General features: G+C 39.1%; 1 protein-coding gene and 1 pseudogene across 1 annotated transcript in view; one reads left to right on the forward strand and one right to left on the reverse strand.

Moving 5' to 3' along the window:
* Positions 1-19925, forward strand: part of KCNMB4 (potassium calcium-activated channel subfamily M regulatory beta subunit 4) — a 65440-nt gene that overhangs the window by 18380 nt on the left and 27135 nt on the right. The window contains exon 2 of the mRNA XM_077168131.1: positions 12790-12917. Coding sequence (XP_077024246.1) covers positions 12790-12917 — 128 coding nt within the window. The remainder of the gene's footprint in view (positions 1-12789; positions 12918-19925) is intronic.
* On the reverse strand, positions 15729-16273 carry LOC143690190 (cell division control protein 42 homolog pseudogene; annotated as a pseudogene).

Below are 19925 nucleotides of genomic sequence, written 5' to 3' on the forward strand. Positions count from 1 at the left end.
ACTTATGGATATCGATTTAAAGTCTCCAAGGAAATAACAGTAGTAATATCAGTGGTGAAGTTACCAAAACTTTCTATTTTAGTTTTCTTTATCTGTATTTTCTTTAAAAAAATTTCCAAACAGTGTCACACACCTCATCCTTTAAGTCTGAGACAATATGATAGTGGATAAGTCATAGATAATAGATCTGTCACTGATGTGGGCCTGATTTTATAAATTTACAGGATGACTTCATAAAAAGTAAGTAATGCTGTATAGCCAACATACCACAATTTAAGTCAAAAATGAAAGGGGAAATTGGCAATATATGACAAAGATCTAATTTGCTCATTCTGTAAAGACAAACATCAGTGAGAAAGAGACCACAATGGGTAAAGATCACAGATGGTAAGTTCTCAGAAGAGAAACACAAATAGCTTAAAAACCTGAAAAATGATTATCTTCACTTAAATTTAAAATGTAAATTAAATCAAGAAGTCCCATATTTCACCTATCAGAAAGTTTATTTGTATACTCCTTTTGTTTTTAAAGATGTGGGGACCAGTGCGCTCATAAATACTGGTGGAAGTGCAGTTATTACAATCTCTTTGAAACACTATAATTATAATTTTTTAATGTTTATGCCCTTGTATTCTTCCTGTTCTCACATGTGTGCCTAGATGCTTAAAAAATGAAGTTTGTTTCCCCCTTGTTTGACTAAAAACAATTTAAGTGTTTTTCAATAGAGGGCCTATTAATAAATTTTGGCACATCCCTGCAGTGGGATACTAAAAATAGTGAGATAGAACTCTATATGCAGACATGAAAGCACCAAGTTATATTAAGAAATAAAGAGCAATATACAAGAGTGTGGTCGTATTCATGTAATAATAAAACACACACAAAAACCAAGGGTAGAGGATGTCTGGTAGGTCACACAATTAATTGTTAAGCCTCACTGCCCAGGAGTGAGGGTAAGTGCCTAAGGAAGACATTTTATCCTGTAACTTTCCCCATGGTTTGCATTTTTCCTTTGTGTATCTACTTAGTTTTATTTCATTAATTTTTAATCAAAGTAATGTGTTCTCAGATGTTACTTAACATTGCTGTGCCTCCGTTTCCTTATCTGTAAAACGAGGATATTAATAGTATCTATTTCATTGGATTATAAGGGTTAACCTGGTTAATTAAGATTCAAAAAACACCTAGAACAATGCCTCTCACATGGTAAGCCTTTGATGAATGTTTGATACTGTTATTATGGGCCCAGTTCTAAAAAATCAAATGGTGCTATAACTCAAGTTTTTTCATCCACCAAAAGTGACGAAAGTCTTGAAGTACCCCTGGCACCCTGCAGACAAGTTCTGAGAGTAGTACACCTCAGTATGAGAAAAACAGGCTATTTTGGTTTCCTAGCTGCTAAAACAAATACCATGCACTGGGTTATGTGATGGCTTGAAGCTGTTATATACCCCAGAAAAGATCATGTTCTTTTAATCCATTCCTGAGGGTGTAGACCTATTGTGGGTGGGACCCTTTGATTAGGTTATTTCAGTTGAGACGTGCCCTAGGGTGGGTCTTAATCCTTTTACTGGAGTCCTTTATACAAAGATAAAAGACAGGAAAAGGAAAAAAAAAAAAAAAAAAAGCCCAAAGAAGCTAAGAGATGAAATAGAGAGAAAAGTCCCACCGAAGCTAAGGGAGAATTTAAAAGAGAAAGAACACACAGAAGCTAGGAGAGGAAGTTTCTTTAGCCAGAAGCTGGAACCAACACAACCCGGGAGAGAAGGACCAGCAGACATCACCATGGGCCTTGTTATCTGACAGAAGAGCCCAAGCTTGCAGGTAGCTGGTTGGTATCATCCTGTTGATACCTTCATTTGGACATTTTCATGGCCTCAGAACTGTAAATTTAGAAGTTAATAAATCCCCTTGCAAAAACCAACCCATATCTGGTATATATTGCATTTCATCAACTTTAGCAAACCGAAACAGGTTAGTTTACACAATGGGAATTTACTGGCTCATGGGTTTGAGGCTAAGAGAAATCCCAAATCAAGGCATTAGTCAGGTGATGCTTTCTTCCCAAAGACTGTGGCATTTTGGGACTGGCTGCTGGAGCTCCTTGATGCTTGGCTTTTCTGTCCCATGGCAATACCTAAGGTGGTGTCTTCTCCTTTCTCTTTTGGTTCTGTTGACTTCCAGCTTTTGGCTGCTCCTGTGGTATCCCTTTCTGTCTGACTTGCACTGTGTTTATAAAGGACTCCAGGACTCCAGAGTAAAACCCGACCTGAATCCTTGGGCCACACCTTAACTAAAGTAGCGACTTGAAGAGATCTTATTTATAGTGGGTCTGTAACCCTCTATATGGTCCGTAACCATAATGTGGACCAAGACCAAGAACACGTCCTAACTGGGGTATGCTATTTAATCCACCACACAGGCCTAGATTAATAACTACATATTAGGTCAAAAACAAAATAAACAACATCCCCCCACCCCCCAAAAATCAAGTAATAAAAACCAGTCATAAGGAATACCCTGTAAATCATGAATTAGGGGAAGGTGGTATTGCAAAAAGAGAAGGTGCACTGGGAACCATTTGCTTATGAAACTTATTTGCCTGCAGGACCTGTTTAAGCCTAGTCTCTTATATGTCACTGCTACTTTGTGATGGAATATGGTTGTAAACCTCAACTTTATGCCTTAGGGGTCTCTGCTTATGAAGGATAATGTGGTAACTTGGTGTTCCATGTTCAGACATTCAGACCCTACTAGAATCCAACAAACCAGTGGTTTCTCATAAGGAGACTAATTATTTGCCCAAGAAAACATGGATTTGTTTTATACTAACAGAGCTCTCTGCTGGCTTTCTCTCTCTATATATATGACCTGCTCTGTCACAGCCCCTTGTATAGCATGGGAGGCAACAGGTCATAAAGGTAAATTGGGGAAGATTTCTACTGTGTAGGCTGGAGCAGCTGGGGAGTGTTCTGCTTTGGCTACCACTGAAAGCTGGCAGGCTTATAAGTTACTCAGTAAATAGGTCAGAACAGCCATCCCAAATGGTATGCTTCCTTCATAATATAAAGAAGCCTGTTGTATTAGTTAGGGTTCTCTAGAGAAACAGAATCAACAGGGAACACTTGCAAATATAAAATTTATAAAAGTGTCTCACGTGACCGCAGGAACACAGAGTCCAAAATCCACAGGGCAAGGCCGCGAAGCCGACGACTCCAATGGATGGCCTGGATGAACTCCACAGGAGAGGCTCACCAGCCAAAACAGGAATGGAATCTGTCTCCTCTGAGTCCTCCTTAAAAGGCTTCCCATGATTAGATTTAGCATCACTAATTGCAGAAGACACTCCCCTTTGGCTGATTACAAATGGAATCAGCTGTGGATGCAGCTGACGTGATCATGACCTAATCCTATGAAATGTCCTCATTGCAACAGATAGGCCAGCACTTGCCCAATCAGATAAACAGGTACCACAACTTGGCCAAATTGACACGTGTCCCTAACCATGACACCCGTCAAGCATTGTGCCTCTTTCTCAGTGCCAGGGAGTAAAGGATTCACAATTTGCCTTTCACTTTGAAGGGAATACCTAGACGTTTCCCAGACCACTAGACCCCTGAAAACATCCCAAAGGTGGCAGGGCCATGAATTTCCCACCTTCTAGCACACCTGTGCTTTACCAAGGAACCTAAAGGACCTTGTACTTCCTGCTTCCCAAGACATATCAGCAAGAAAACAGCATCAGTGTACAGGCCAATGTGATGTTCTGTGGGATGGCCAGGTAGTCAGTGTCCCCATAACTAAAGCAACACAATGAGAGAGTGTTGATGTGGTCCTGAGTAAAATAGTACAGTTTATATAGTCTGTGCCAAGTAAAAGCAAACTATCTATGGTGCTCTTTGCAAAGGATGGAGAAAATAGCTTTTGCCAGATCAATAACCATATAGTAGGTAGCAGAGGTAAGTTACCAGTAAAAAGACAATATCTAGGACAGTGGCTGTAGATGGAGTCACCACTGATTCACTTAATAATAGTCCAGGCATTCCCCAAGACCCATCTATCTTCTGAAAGAGCCAAATAGACAATTAAATGGAGATGCGATAAGAATCACCACTTCTGCAATCTCTGTGATTTCTCCAGGGATGCAGTATGGGTTTACTATTTTAGTTTCAGTCATCCAGCATAATAACCTTCTCTCCGTGGGTAAGGAGGTCAAAATAGGAGTTATGACCTTTGCTGAGCATGTCTGTTACATTCGGGATATGTAGGAACAAGCACAGGAGAGTTCATGAACTTTCTAGACCCATTGTGAGACAAACTTGGACCAAAACTCCACTTTCTCCCCTGATCCCTAAGCCCCCATTCTGACCGCAGTCATACTTAGAGCCCTTAAGGATTTGGGTTAGCACAGAGCCAGTGTCCAATAATACTTTGAATGCCTGGGTATTTCCTTTTCCCCACTGCTCAGTTAGTGCGGTAAATTTTCACATCTTCCTTTGCATTGGTTAGGAGGACAATTTTTAGTAGGTACTTGAGATATTACCACAAAGTTTTTTCTCAGCAGTAACCAGCCTCTCTTTCACTCAAGGGTCTTTAGACCTGGGAATTGAATGAGGAACCCTGCTTCTGTCATAGTGTTTCATTAGGCGTCATTTAATCAGATCTTGAGTTTTTCAGGTATGCAGATCAAGGAGAACTTAGAAAGCTGTCTACCTATTTTAAACCTAGGGATTCTATGACCAGTTAACCACTGTCAGAGATCCCTGTGGATCAAATGATTTGTGTTATACTGATAAATTCTGTGGGTCGGGAATGTGGACACGGCAGAGAGAGAACAGTTTATCTCTGCTCCATGATATCTGGGCTCCACGTATGTCTGGAATATTTGACAGCTGGCAACTGGAATAATCCAAAGGCTCATTTACTCACCTATCAGGCAGGTGATACTGCTGTTCGCTGGGGACCTGGGTTCCTTTGCACTCTGGCCTCTCCGTGTCGTCTCTCTGCATGGGCTAGTTTGGGCTTCATTACAAGATAATGTCTGATTTCCAAGGACAAGCATTCCCAAGAGAGAGACCCAGTCAAAAGCTGTATCATCTTTTCTCAGATTCATATCAGCCTCAGAAGTCACACAGCATCACCTCCACTAGCTCATACAGGTTCCCAGAGAGGGAAGAGAGAGCCCCATCACTCAGTAGAGAAGTGTCAGTATCACATTATAAGAAGAGTATGTGGGGTGGGCCATTGTGGCTCAGCAGGCAAGAATGCTTTCCTGCCATACCAGAGGACACGGGTTTGATTCCCGGTTCCTGCCCATGTAGAAAAAAAAAAAAAGAAGAGTATGTGAAATGGGGTATAGAGTTGCATATATATATATATATATATATATATATATATATATATATATATATATAAATGTATGTATGTATATCTTTAGAAATACATTCACCAAAAATAGGAAGCACCCATTTTTCACCACCACTCTCCTCTCAATCTGTCAATCCTGGGTCTAGGGGACTTGTCATGGACAGGGCTTGTTGCTCCCCTTCATACAGAAATGATGGTTGTAATTTTTCATTCAATATATGTATACATGCACACTTACATTGAATTTGTGTACCCAGCAGTACACAATACTGTATACAAATAATGTCAGCAGTGATGTGTATCTGGTTTGTGCATGACCATTAAGAAAGTTGCATTTTGTTTTAGTATTCATAAGAAGATTGGCCATCTCCTCAAGGATTTAAAATTACAATTAAAACCCATTGAACAGATCTTTGTATGTCCTGCCATGCTTCTTATAAAAACTACTGAACTGCTTTCAGATTAAAATTCCTTGTTTTGGTCTGATTCTTTGTGGTTAAGTTTGACCTCGATTTTTGCTAGAGACCATGACTTTTTATTTTCTTTTTATTATGATGAATGAACTATTTTCTCTTTAAGGTGAAATGTCTTTCCAAAGTTTTCTCAGTGTAAATAATATCACCAACCTCAGCAGTCTTCATGAATCCAGAAGTTAAATGCATATTACTAAATTATAACATGCACATGTGGTCTCCACACATGATAGTAAATTCCAACGTAAAGAGCTATTCATTGGTGTGTAGGAAGGGAAGACTCTGCGGGAGATTGTGAGCAACTTTTCACAGAAGTATTTAAGTAGAGGAGAGCAGATCTTTAGGGATAATGGGTCAGATAAAATGTGGGCATTTTTTAATATCATCTTTCATGTCCCCTGTCCTCCCAACCCATTAGATGACTCTGTTTTTGGAACACCTATGCATATATAAAGTCTTTCCACATTCCATTTCCTCTTGGAATGTCATCCCCCCCCCCCCACCAACCCATTCCCTGACAAGCAATCTCCTATTAATTCTTTTTTTTTTTTTGGACTGGGCAGGAACCAGGAATTGAACCCAGGTCTCTGGCACGGCAGGCAAGAACTCTGCCACTGAACCACCATTGCACCGCCCACTATTAATTCTTTTTTTTTTGCATGGACAGGCACCAGGAAACGAACCTATTAATTCTTAAATACACAAATCAGAAGTCATTTTTTCTGTGAACCCTTTCCCATGCACCCCAGGCCAAAATATTCACTTTCTCTTTTGTGATCCCAAAGCACTTTGAATATGCTACTATTTACACTACATGCTCCTGGGGAGGGGAAGGTAGATGAGAAAGAATGATTTCGTGTATAAATGATCAACTTAAAAAAATCTGTCATTCTGAGGAAGAAAGAGAGCTGTTAAAAATGCAGGAGGGTGGTCTTTTAAACAAGGCCTCCAGGTGATTGTTAGAGGCAAACAGTATATGGAACACACGTTGATAAACATTGTTCTAGGCTGGACACCACTCTGTTCCTGCCTCTTCTAAGAGCTCATTGTAGCTTCTCCTGTTCGTGCTTAGTCTTGTTTTTCACATTTTCTAAGGAAGTTACTTGACCTTCAAATTCCTATTTAAGATTATTTTCACTTAGCTTTCAGATTCGGATATACATTCTGGAACCGCCTGCCCCAGAATTTAAATTTTTAGCTGACGTATAATTCCATATGTATTTGTTCAATAACCTACAATTTATAAGGACACCATGTGTGCATGTGTGTGCATGTGTGCATGTGTACTTAATGAAGTCTAGAGACATATAAAGTGTTGAGGAGTTTATATATGGCTTAGTTATACTTTTTTTTTGTACAGTGTTTTTCTGACTATATGTTTATATTGTCAAAAATGCTATTACAGGGCGGTGCAACAGTGGCTCAGTGGCAGAATTCTTGCCTACCATGCCAGAGACCTGGGTTTGATTCCCGGAGCCTGCCCATGCAAAAAAAAAAGAAAGGAAAGGAAACGCTACTATAAATCATATAGTAAACACAGAGATTTCTTACAGGATTTCAGTAAATGGAAATTATGGTATAAATTATTAAACCTGAGTTCTAGTAGATAATGTTTAAAGAATTCATTTTCTGTCTAAAGTTACTTTAGAAATTGTTTAATCACCTAAACACATTCTAGTATTATGTCTTTCACTACTACCCTTCTTGATCAAATGAAGTCAAGAAAGAAACTGGACGGAAAAAAGTTTCTCCATTTCTTTTTCTTAAATAATGCTAATGTAGAATCCAATTCCCAGTGTTTAGTTAACCCCGATGAACAGACTACATGTTTTCTGCAATAATTTTTGAAATGATTCAGTAAGGGAAGAAAGTGAATTCTGCCTACTCTGCCCACATGATTGAAATGAAATCCTCAAGACACTAATCTCAAAGAAACCACTCACAAAGTGTTCTCTTAAAATATAAATTCATTGTAGTAGGCTGGAATGCTATTATAAATCTCGATAAATCCTAAAATAAGATAATGGAAAAATAAATAATAATACATATGTAATCAAACATTCCATGCCAATAGTATCTTCCTTTAAACTCACTAGAAGACTTTACATTAATATACTCAGAATATTCTACTGAATTCAGTCAGCTTTGCTTATGAATGCAAAAGTTATTTTTTGTTTTTCTAAAAGATAGGTATTAAACAAATTTATTTTTTCGCATGCCTCTTTTTCTCCTGACTTTTTAAAGAAAGTAATTTCATCCAAGTTCAGGAAGCAAATGACCCAGACCATAGCGAAGGTTGTTTCAGCAGTAATGATATTAGAAGTTGGGAAATGCTGCCTTTGCAAATGAAAAACAAAAGTCAGAATCATATGAAGAAGTTTCTCCAAGGGAATGCTCATTGTCCTCCATGACCAAAGGCATTATGCTCATAAATTCACCTAAGTGAAATTACATCGGTGGCACCAGAAACCAACCCTGGAGCCAAATCAAGACAGGAGGGAGAGGCTAAGACTTAACAGTGCATCTCTCTGGAGCTGTACTAGGAAAACAAAGGACTACAACAGAGGGCCTCAGCCCATCAGTGCCTAAGAGGGAGACACCAGTTCCATCCCAACAGAAACGTGGCACCGGTATGCCCTTACCCTGCATCAGAAAGCTCCAAACAGATAAAAGTAGGAAGTCCTAAAGTTAGAGCCTAAGAGGCGGTGTGGGGTAATGGTTAACACTCTGCAGCCTGAGTCCCAATGTGGAAAAGTTTTCTTGAACCTCTCAGTAAAATGAGGATGATTATAATATTTGCTTCTTTAGATTAAGTGAGGCAATACAGTCAATGACATTAGCCGTGATGGCAATGATGGTGATAGTGACTGTGATGAGAAGATGGTATAGATTATTATTTATGGGCTTCATTCAGGGTGAAGCTGATAAGAGACCTGGAGAGCCAGCAGTCTTAAACAATTTGAAAAGGAGTCTGTATGAGCAAATGTCCTCCTCCTTTTTCTAGAATGGTGCTTTGAATTTTCATTTCTAACATTTTAAAATTCTAGCAGTCTACATTGACCCACCAAATAGAATTGAGAAGGAATTGAAGGAGAATCTGATTTAGGTTTCATGGAAATTTTAAAGACAAATTAACTGGAGAATAAAGATGTGAGAAAATTAATGCTTTGAGAACAACGTTGAGCCTTTGTTTTATTTTTCTTTCAAGGCTATGTTAGCTTTAAAAAGTTGCTAGGGTACTATAAGCTCATTATTTAATCTCTGATACTGTTTGGAAAGAATACAGACTATTGAAAGAACACTTGAATTTTGGTTTCATGCCATTTTCCCCAAAGTAAAAAAAGTACTTTGCTTCCAAAATCCATCCACATTAGCTCAAAGTTTTTTAAAGGCATAAAACATTTCTTTTATCCTATATGAAACCTCAACATACCTAATAGAGAATTTTATGCTGTCCATAAAAAGGTTTTGACTGTTTTTCAAAAATGTGTGTGATTCTCCAGGCTAGATGATAGAGTTGTCATTGGGTAGAGACGGTTCTTTTAAACCTATTTGTGAAGTGAGCTGCTATATAGTGTGCCGTGCGAACTCACAGGCTCAGATATAACCGAAACTTTCAGCAAATGATACAGCACAAAGAGTCATAGAGGAGGAGAAGACATCCCTTAGTGGCCCGTGTTCTTAGGAGGCCAACTTCTTGGCTCAGGGTCAGGCTGGTGGATGGAGCTCCACAGGCCCCACTTCTCATTGGAGAGGAGAGACAAATCTGTACTGCCGAAGGGGAGAGTATAACCCAGAGGGAGGGAGCCCTGCCACTGAGAGTTTCCACCCTGATAAGCAACTAGGGCTGCTTGTTCCCAGTTTCCTGGTTTTAGGGATGGTCATGCCCTCCATTAGACTTATCATCTCCTGCGGGCTGTGAAATGGAAATGTATTGGAACATCTGCACATACAGAAGAGGTGGGGTGCAGTAGGTGAGGAATGGGAGAATGTTTAGAGTATGTCTTGGGTCAAAAGGACTCTGATGAGTTTTTAGGATTTCACACTTCACAGTTCTATGGCCAGTTCTGAAAATTTCTCCTTCCTAGAAAGTGCACAATTAGCACCTATTCCTCCCTTATAAACTAAGTGACCGCAATATAGAAAAAAAATGTTTCGAATGAAGGAAAGAAAATGGCCAACTACTTACATTAAGCAATGGGAAACTCATGGCAGCCCAAAGTTCCCTAAGAACATCTTCCCAAGGCAGAGTATAAGTCCCCAAAGAAGTAACCACCACAATCGTCCTCTTTCTTTTCTAAGGACCACGACTTAGTTGGGGTTCCAGCCATCTCCCCAAGGGTCAGAATCTCTTCTGGGAAAAATACTACAACAGTGTTTGTAGCCCTGCCTTCTGCTGGGCCCTTTTTTTGATGTACCTCCAAGAATAGAGTCACAGAAATGTAGATCTTGAAATTATTACAGAGATTTTACAGATTAGAAAAAAAGTGAATCCCAGAAAAGGAAAGGTATTTACCTAAGCCCACACCACCTAGCAAATAACAGGACTGGAGGGCTATCTAATGGGCCCCTCTGCTTCTAAGCCCAGCTGCCACTTTGGAAGAATTCAGAATTCAAAATTGCATGGAAAATTTTTAGGTTTGAATATTACTGGTATTAATAGAATTAGAACTGTATGTGCAGAAGGTAAAGTAGCCAGTGATTCAATCATTAAAGTAATATTTATATAAAGTGAGTGTGTTTCATATATCAGAAAACAACCAAATTTACTAAAATTTGTAAGTATTCATATTTATAATTTTAAAATGGTAGACTGCTCTGAAAATAGCCTGGATGACTTCAATACAAAGTTATGTGTGTGTCATTATTAATTCAACCAGTCAATGTTTTAAAACCCCATGGCTACCATGCATAGTGTTAAATGTGAAGACACAGAAGAAAGAAAAAAAATGACAGTTCTTGTCCTCAAGGAACTAGCCAGCAATGGGGGGAGGCTGACATAAAACAGACAAGCACCATACTGTGTGATACCTGCTGTGATAGCACATGGCACAGGGCACAAATGAGGGGCACGTAACTGTTGAGTAAGATAGGGAAGGCTCCCCCAGACAAGTTACACTGTAATTAAACCTTGAAAGAAAGGAGTTAAAAGAGAGATAAAAGGAGAGAGAGAGACCTGCAAGTGCTCAGCAGGTAGGCATGAGAACACTTGGCAGATCTGGGAAGGAAGCTTCAGCTGATAGATACAGCTTCATCCCAGGCTAGGGGCAACCAGGGACCACCAGGTCATGAAGTGCTTTTGTACATCAGTCTGAAGGGTTTGAATTTTACCCAGAAAATAATGGGAAGGTGTTTTAAATTACACACCTTAAAACTTTGTGACTCAAATTACATTATGAAGCATCTAGGACTTTCTTTTTTGCTTTTCTGTGCCTTAATATCAGACACCTTGGTCAAATATCTGACTGAGGGTAACGTGAGAAAATGACCAAAATCTAGTTCCAGTGGTAGAACTGATAGAATCTCAGTTTCCTCATCTGTAAAATGGATACAGATCATAGGGTTGTAAGAAGAACACTAGTGAAGGCCTGTTAGTTGTAAGCTAGCTTCATCATCTTCATGACCATCATCATTAAGAAAATGGATTAGAAATAATACCTAATTGTAAAGTAATCATGTTAAAACACTGAATGAAGCTGCATCTGAGCTATAGGTTTTTGTTTTGTTTTGTTTTGTTTTTACTATTATTACTTTTATTTTTTTCTCTATATTAACATTCTATATCTTCTTCGGTTGTGTTGCTAGTTCTTCTAAACCAATGCAAATGTACTAAGAAACGATGATCATGCATCTATGTGATGATGTTAAGAATTACTGATTGCATAGGTAGAATGGTATGATTTCTAAATGTTGGGTTAATTTCTTTTTTTCCGTTAATTAAAACAAAAAAAAAAAAAGGGAAGGGGTAATTGGAGCTGAAGGGATACAGACTGTGCAACAGGACTGGATATAAAAACTCAGAAATGGACAGCACAATACTACCTAATTGTAATGCAATTATGTTAAAACATTGAATGAAGCTGCATGTGAGGTATAGGTTTTTTTTTTCTCTCTATTATCGTTTTAATTCTTATTCTGTTGTCTTTTTATTTCTTTTTCTAAATCGATGCAAATGTACTAAGAAATGATGAATATGCAACTATGTGATGATATTAAGAATTACTGATTGTACATGTAGAATGGAATGATTTCTAAATGTTTTGTTAATTTTTTTTAATTAATAAAAAAAAACACACACACACACAAAAAAGAAAATGGATTAGAATGTGAAGCATTAATTTTGATACCTAAAATCAAGAACAGTTTTTCTGATTCTGCTGAATCTGTATTACTTAGAGTAATCAAGTCCCTTCAAAGAAAATTACTTTCTCAGAGGCATGGCTAGGAAAAGGCATCAGTTAACAAAATACATTGATTATGTACTTAAGAGGGAATCTTTTTTTTTCCTTTGACCTCTTTCTGTTGAGTGCCAGGCCCCCAGAAGCAAGAGAATATTATGCTTTTAATCTGCTACTAGATTATAACTAATTATTTATAAAATATCCCTCTACACTAATGACTAAAGGCTATTTTTGCTGTATTTTTGTAATTGGAATATTTTCTATAATTGTGGCAAGTTGATATTTGAAGTATAACAATTGCAATTTGATTTATTAAAAATTAGTTCTGGGCGGGCCGTGGTGGCTCAGCAGGCAGAATTCTCGTCTGCCATGCTGGAGACCCAGGTTCAATTCCTGGTGCCTGCCCATACCAAAAAAAAAAAGAGAGAGAGAAATTAGTTCTAAATTCTATTTACTATCTGCACAATGCTATCCTTCTTTTAAACAGTAGACTATATTGCAATATTCTTTAGAATAATAAGTTTATTTTCTGTTTTCTATTTTGTTAGTGCTCCTATATCCCTCCCTGTGAGAGAGAAAATCAGAAGAATTTGGAAAATGTCATGACTTGGCAACAGTACTGGAAAGACGAGATTGGATCCCAGCCATTTACTTGCTATTTTAATCAGTATCAAAGGTAAGTCAGTATTTGCATGTGCATATTAAAATGTTTATAGCCTTTGTAATTCATTGCTCTAATAAATCTTAAATTGGGTCCACTTAACAAAGTATGCAAAGTGGAGCTATTCTCAACTTTTTCTAACGTGGAGTTAGAGAAGTCCTTGGTCTACAGGATGGGAAAGCATATACAGAATCTGGAGAACCGAAAAAAAGAGAGTTGGTAACGTGGAGCTTTCCCTCAGGATGTACCAAGAAATGACGGCCCCTCTAGGTAGGAGCATTGTATTCTAATAGTGTCCTGTGAATTAGAGATGAATCCCCATAAGCTAAACAATGTGTAGATTCACATTGAACTGCATCAAGTCTTTTCTTTCCCTTTCTATTCTGATGTGGCATCAACAAAATGAGTTCAGACCATTAAAACTTTACTTGATTTTAGAGAGCACTAAAGTTATGCTATGTAACAATAGTTCGTTGGGCCTAGAACATTTCAGTACTCTTTTTTTTTTTTTTCTTTAAAGGAAAGACAGAGCGAAGGAAGGAAGGATAGAAGGAAGGAAGGAAGGAAGAAAGGGAAACATTTTTAAACATTTTCTTGTTTTATTGTATTTTGTTTCTTTGTTTTTTGTTACATGGGCTGGGGCCGGGAATCGAACCGAGGTCCTCCGGCATAGCAGGCAAGCACTTTGCCCGCTGAGCCACCGCGGCCCGCCCCATTTCAGTACTCTTCCAGGTTAATCATCATAATTTATTCATTGAACATTTATTTAGTATTTGTAGCTCCTCGCTGTACTCCTCCATTTGGATTTTCCATAGATACTTCAAACTTTCCCTTCTTTCCATATTCCCTCTTCATCCCCTTGTTTATCTAATCCGGAAACCTTTGACTAATTTTTAATTCATTTTTCTCTTTTATATGCTCTCACCTTCATCCACCATCATGCTCATTTTAACTTTATAATGACTCTTAAGTCCATTCATTTCTCTACCTTCCCATTGCCAGGGTCTTACTTCAGATATTTCTCAGCTCTATTAATGCAATAGTCTTCTGACAAGTCCTCCCACTTCCATCCTGCCCTCCTCTAAGCCATGCTCCACGCCGTTGCCAGGACGATCTTTCTAAAACATGAGTCTAATCCAGTTTCTCTTCATAGCCTTCAGAATAAAATTCAAACTTCTTGCCATGGCCCATGTACCAGTTATCCCTATTTTTGCATAAGAAACCATCCCAAATCTTTTTTTTTTTTTGACAAGTTTTTTGTTTAATACAAAAGAATGCATATACAAAGAATTGAGGCATGAGAAAACATTGGTTCAAAACTAATGAATCTATAATTAGGATTTGGGGAAGGTGGAAAAGATTACTTAAACATTTTAAACAAATAAATAAAGGGAAACTGCAACCAAAATAAGCTGTTAAAACCCCATTTAACCCTTATGAGGAGTCTTCAGAAGACTCTTTCCACGATTTTTATTATACCGGAGCCTCAACTGGCTGCTCTTTGGTTCCTCATATGCAAAACAGAAATATGAGGATTCCCCTTCCCCTGACTGGTCCCCAGTGCTGTTAAATGTTCTTCCCACGCCGTCCCCTCCTCCAGCTTCCATCCCCATCACTTGAAAGAGTACGTGAATCATTCCACGACATCTGTCTTTTAGCACCACCCCCCGTATTTCCTCTCTATACCAGGTCTTCAATTGTGTTCTAGGAACACCGTCTCATATGCTATTAAGCCCCACATCTATGCTAAGCATACTAGACAATGACTGATGGGAAACATTTTTTTTTTAATTATGAACTCAGTCCATTTGGTGTATTTCAAAAGTTCTAGTACTTTTTTTGTTTGTTTTATTGGTAAGAGAATGAATGACTTGGGCTAGAACTTAGTGCTTATAAGAAACAGAGACAGGACTTCTGATTTAGAACCAAGTAGGTTTCCGTTCTTTCACAGACAGGTCTTGGAAGAGTCACATAGATGTGGAGAAAAGTTCCATGAGCTGAGAGAATCACCATGGGCATCTGATGCATTGCTTTTGATTGCATTGATTAACGTCAAAAAATTTTTCAACAAATTTCCTTGAAAGTCACAGTCCAATAGATACAGTACATTCTAGAAAAGAGGCAGGACGAGACAGGTTTCACCCACTTTCATGTGTTTCATCAAATACTGGATGTATTCGGGTGAAGAGAAAAGGCAACTTTCAAAAAGGAGTATGTTATTAAGTGAGGCATTTACTATCCTACTTCCTTAGAGCCCCAAGTGGGAAACCTGTTTTCTAAACTAGAACTAGAAAGTAGAATGTGGAATCAAACCATCTTCCTCCCCTCAAGGGCTGCCCACCACTGGTTAATGAATTTAAAAGAAAGACTAATTAAAAGTAAGCCCCTAAAATCATCCCCCAAAAGGAAAAAACATATAAACACTAATGTGTCCCAGATTACTCTTCAGAGTAGAACTGGGGAGCAGCTTTGACAATTCAAATTAGTCTGTTACAGAGTCATCACACGCCTGCCTTGCTTTTAACCAAAACAAAAAATTTTGAAACAACGAAACAGAAATTAGTACTGATCATTTTTCTAGCAGTATGCAATTACCCAAAATTAACTAGTATTGGGAGGGGGCAGGAGAGCCACACCTAGGGGCCTTGTCTCACACCAAGTGCATGTGGGTGGGTGCAGGACATTTGTCTTTATTGCAAAAACAAAATTTAATTTTTAATCTTTAGTTTTGCTTTAAAAATTGCTTTTAGGAAGATGTCAATACCAGCTGTGCAGGAAGGGCTCTAGAGAGATGATGTTGAACAGTGCACATATCCAGCTCTTCTTCTATTCTGGAAGCTCCAGGGCAGCCAGTATTGTTTCATCAAAAACATTCTTTAGGCTTTTCGGTTTGAGAGCAGAACGCTCCACGTATGTGACAACCTTCAGCTCCCGGGCCAGCTCTTCAGCTGTCTCCGGAGTGATAGGTTTCTCCCTGTTCTTGGCAAGTTCCTCAATAGTAGAGGATTCATTTCTAAGATCACTTTGGGTCCCAACAAGCAGGAGAGGGGTCTTTGGATGGTGGTGGCTTATCTCAGGTACCCACTTTTCTTTCACATTTTCAAATGAGGTTGAAGAGACCACTGAGAAACAGACTAGAGATACATCTGTTTGTGGATAACTCAGTGGTCAAAATCTGTCATGCTCCTCTTGCCCCGTGATATCAGAAAGTCCGAGAGTTTAAGCTCTCCGCCGATCATAACCCTCACTGTGTGGTTGTCAAAAACAGTGGGTACATATTCAGATGGAGATTTGTTTGTCATGTGGGATTTCAGGAGATATGTTTGACCAACGGCACCAACACCTGCAGCAATGCACTTGATTGTCTGCATTGCTGAAATAGTTTTGCATCCACTACAAATATTTCAAATTCAGTGTGTGACCTCAGCTGCTCCACCAGGGCATTGGCATTACTCCCTCCCCAAATCCTGTGGCTAAGGACACCGATTTATTATTTCTGATGATTGTGTGGGTTGACTTTGAGGTTCTCCTGCTGGCCTCTCCTGGGCAGATATGCACTAAGGTGATGGCTGGAATGGCTGCAGAGTCCAAGGGGGGCTCACACTCATATCTGGCAGTTGGTGCTGGTTGACGGCTAGAGCACCTCAGTTCTCCTCTTCTAAGCCTCTCATCCTCTAGTAGACTAGTTCACCTGCCTTATAGTATAAATGGTCCAGGCAGCATTTCCAGAGAGTCAGGCTGCAGCTTTGAAACTTACAAAGTGTAATATCACTTCTAGCACATTCTGTTGATCAAAGCAAGTCACAAAGCCATCCAGGTGCTAGGAGAGTCAAAATAAACTCCACCTCTTGATGGGGAGAATTGCAAAGGATTCGTGGCCATATTTAATCTGCCACAGCATATAAGGCACCTCAAAATCTTAGGCACCTCAAGATCTCATTCCATACTACCACCTCTACAGCCTCTTTTCCCTATCCATACTTTTGGCAATAGCCACACTGAACTATTTGTAAATCCCAGAATATCCTATATTCATATCCATATGCCTTTTTACTTGATTGTGCTGCTTCTTGAATGCCTTGCTGGAGACTCTTCTTAGATGTCTCCTTCTCTACGGTTGCTTTCCTTGATCCCCAAGTTTGATTTTGTTGTGTATCAGTTAGGATTCCTTCTGCAGGTAAACCGACAACTCTGACTCATAATGTAAACAAATGAGAAATTGATTATTCCATATATCAAGAAATACACATGTAGCTTCAGGATTGTTTGAGTCAGTGGTTTAACAGAGTCATCAGGAACCTGAGTCCTTTCCAGATCTCAACTCTGCCTCAAGGTGACTCCCCTCAGGGTTACAAGGTGTTTGCTGCAGTTCCAGATGTGATAGCCAGACATAGCAGTATCCAAAGGAAAAAAGAACCTCTATTTCATGGCATAGCTTTCATGAGATGAGGAAATCTTTTTCCACAATCCCACAGTAGATCTCCTTTTCAGTATCCTTGTCTAGAATGAGTTCCTTTGCTAGCATCTGAATCAATCACCAGAAGAACAATCTGGATCTTCACCTGAGGTGAGAATAGGGCATTATCTAAGTCACATACAGGTGGGGTATATTTGGGAGGGAAGAAAGGAGAAAAAAGGGCAGGATAACATGGAGCAACCAAAAGTGTCCACTCTAAAGTGTGTCTCCCATGTGCCAAAGCCTTCTGCACACAGCTCTATTCCAGAAGTGTGAAAGCCTCAGTTCACAAAACTGTGCCAAGGAGCTTTTTAAAAATGTGCCTCAGACCAATTAAATTAGAATCCCTGGTGGTTGAACTCCTGCGTTAGCATTTTTAAAAATCGATCTCGGCAATGCTAATGTACAAACAAGGTTGAGAGTCATTGCTCTATGGTCTCACTTGTCACCCCTGCTAGAATGGTTTATATGCCCATCTTCCCAACCAGACTGCACTTGTTAAGGGCATCTTCCTTCCAACCTCATTTGAAAATGTGAAAGAAAAGTGGGTACCTGAGATAAGCCACCACCATCCAACACCTAGCAAAATGCCTGATTCTCTGCTAATAAATGTTTCTTGTATGAATGAATAGTAGAATATAGTGTACCAAATTAATAAGGTATGTTCTTTACTTCCAAGGAAGTAGAACTTATTGAGGAAAGCATAAACACATGTGTATTAGTCAAGATTCTCCATAGAAACAGAACCAGCAGGATTTTTATGTATGTAAATATTATGAGATTTATTATAGGAATTGGCTCATGCAACTGAGAGTTGACAAGTCTGAATTCCATAGGGCAGGCTGCAATTTAGGAGTTCCGGGGAAGGTTTTGATGAACTCCCCAAGAGAAGCTAGCTGACTGATGCAGAGATAGAAATTATTCTTATAATCACTGAAATCATCAGTTCTCCCTGTAAGGCCTTCAACTCACTGAATGGGACTTCTCTCACTGCTGAGGCCATCAGTCTCCTTTATTGGTTGTAGATGTAATTGGCCATAGATGCAATTAACAGCATGATGATTTAAATCGATGAACTCTCCTCACAGTAACAATCAAGCCAGTGCTTGCTTGACCGAACAATTGGATGTCATGACCTAATCAAGTTGACACATGATCTTATCCATCACAACATGCAAATATGATTTCATCACCTAGAAATAAAAGAGGGAAGACCTTGATAATGGGGCAGCTGTGATAAAGAAACCAAAGCTTGACAATGTAAGTGACAACAGGTATATAGGTACATAATGAGGAGTTGTGACTTTTTAAGCTGGAAATGTAGCTTGGAGTTAGATTCCTACAGAGTCATACATGCCATGCTCTGGAAATGGTCTTTTTCATAGGGACAATGAAAACTTATGAGAAGTTTTTTTTTTTTCACTGACAACTGGCATAAGTAATCTTTGTTTTTGAAAGTAGCTGGTTTGAGTGTTGAAAAGGTATTGGAGGAGAAAGATGAATTAAGGTGGGGTGCTCTATCCAAATGAGGGAGTGTAGGAAGGAGAATACTTCCTGAAACAAATAACATATTTTGGCAGCTATCATGTACCAGCTGTGGTGACAAGCATTTTGTTTAGATCACTGGCCTTCTCTTAAATAGCTCTAAGTACCATCCCCATTTGACAGATAAGGAAATGAAGTCTTAAAGAAGTTAAATAATGTGCCCAAGGCAAGCAGCTATTAAGTGACCAAACTGGAATCCAGTTACTCTGATTCCCAAAGATCCTCCTAGTAACCCTCTGCTTGTCCTGACAAGGCACTTTGAGAGACTGAACTAGAGAAGCTACAGTGGACGTAGCTGGGGTGGGGGGAGGAAATAGCAAAAAAACTTTTTTTTTTAAGAAAAACACAACTTAATGACAGAGTAAGTGATGAGGAAATGGAAGGTGTGGATTTGCCTGTTGGAAAAGAATGGTCCAACTCTGGTTGTGGTGAATTGGAGGTATTCATAAAATACCCAGAAGAAACTTGAAAGAGAAATGCAGACTTTTCGTTCTGGAGCAAGAGATGAGGCCAGTGTTATACAGATCTAGGAACTGTTAGCACACAAGCAATGCATGCGGTGTGAAGCAAAGGGAAAGAAAGCATATGAGAAAATGTAGAGTGAGAACAGAGATGGTGGCTGAATCTTGGGATCACGTACCTCTAGGATATAGGCAGAAAGAGACGAAAAATATGGCCAGGATAGTGAGAGGAAAGTCAAAAGACTTAGGAGGAGAATGTTTTAAGGATAAGGAGGTGACCAAGAAGGACTCCTGAAGAGTCTTTGATTGTGGCAATTAGAAATTTGTTCATGATCTCTGAGAATCTGTTTAGGTACAGGCTTAGAAATTATTTTATCTTAGGCTGAGGTGCGAATGTAAAGGCACTATGTGTAGACGAGTCTTTCAAAAAATATGCCATGGTTGGAAAAAGAGTCTGAAGATGAGATGAGTAATTGAGACGGAAGCAAGAATGGATACAGAGAAAAAAGCCAGCTACAGGCTAAAACTGCTGAGGAAGAGAGGAAAATCGAATATATGCAG

The sequence above is a fragment of the Tamandua tetradactyla genome, chromosome 7, assembly GCF_023851605.1.
Source record: "Tamandua tetradactyla isolate mTamTet1 chromosome 7, mTamTet1.pri, whole genome shotgun sequence".
In the NCBI taxonomy this organism is placed as follows: Eukaryota; Metazoa; Chordata; class Mammalia; order Pilosa; family Myrmecophagidae; genus Tamandua; species Tamandua tetradactyla.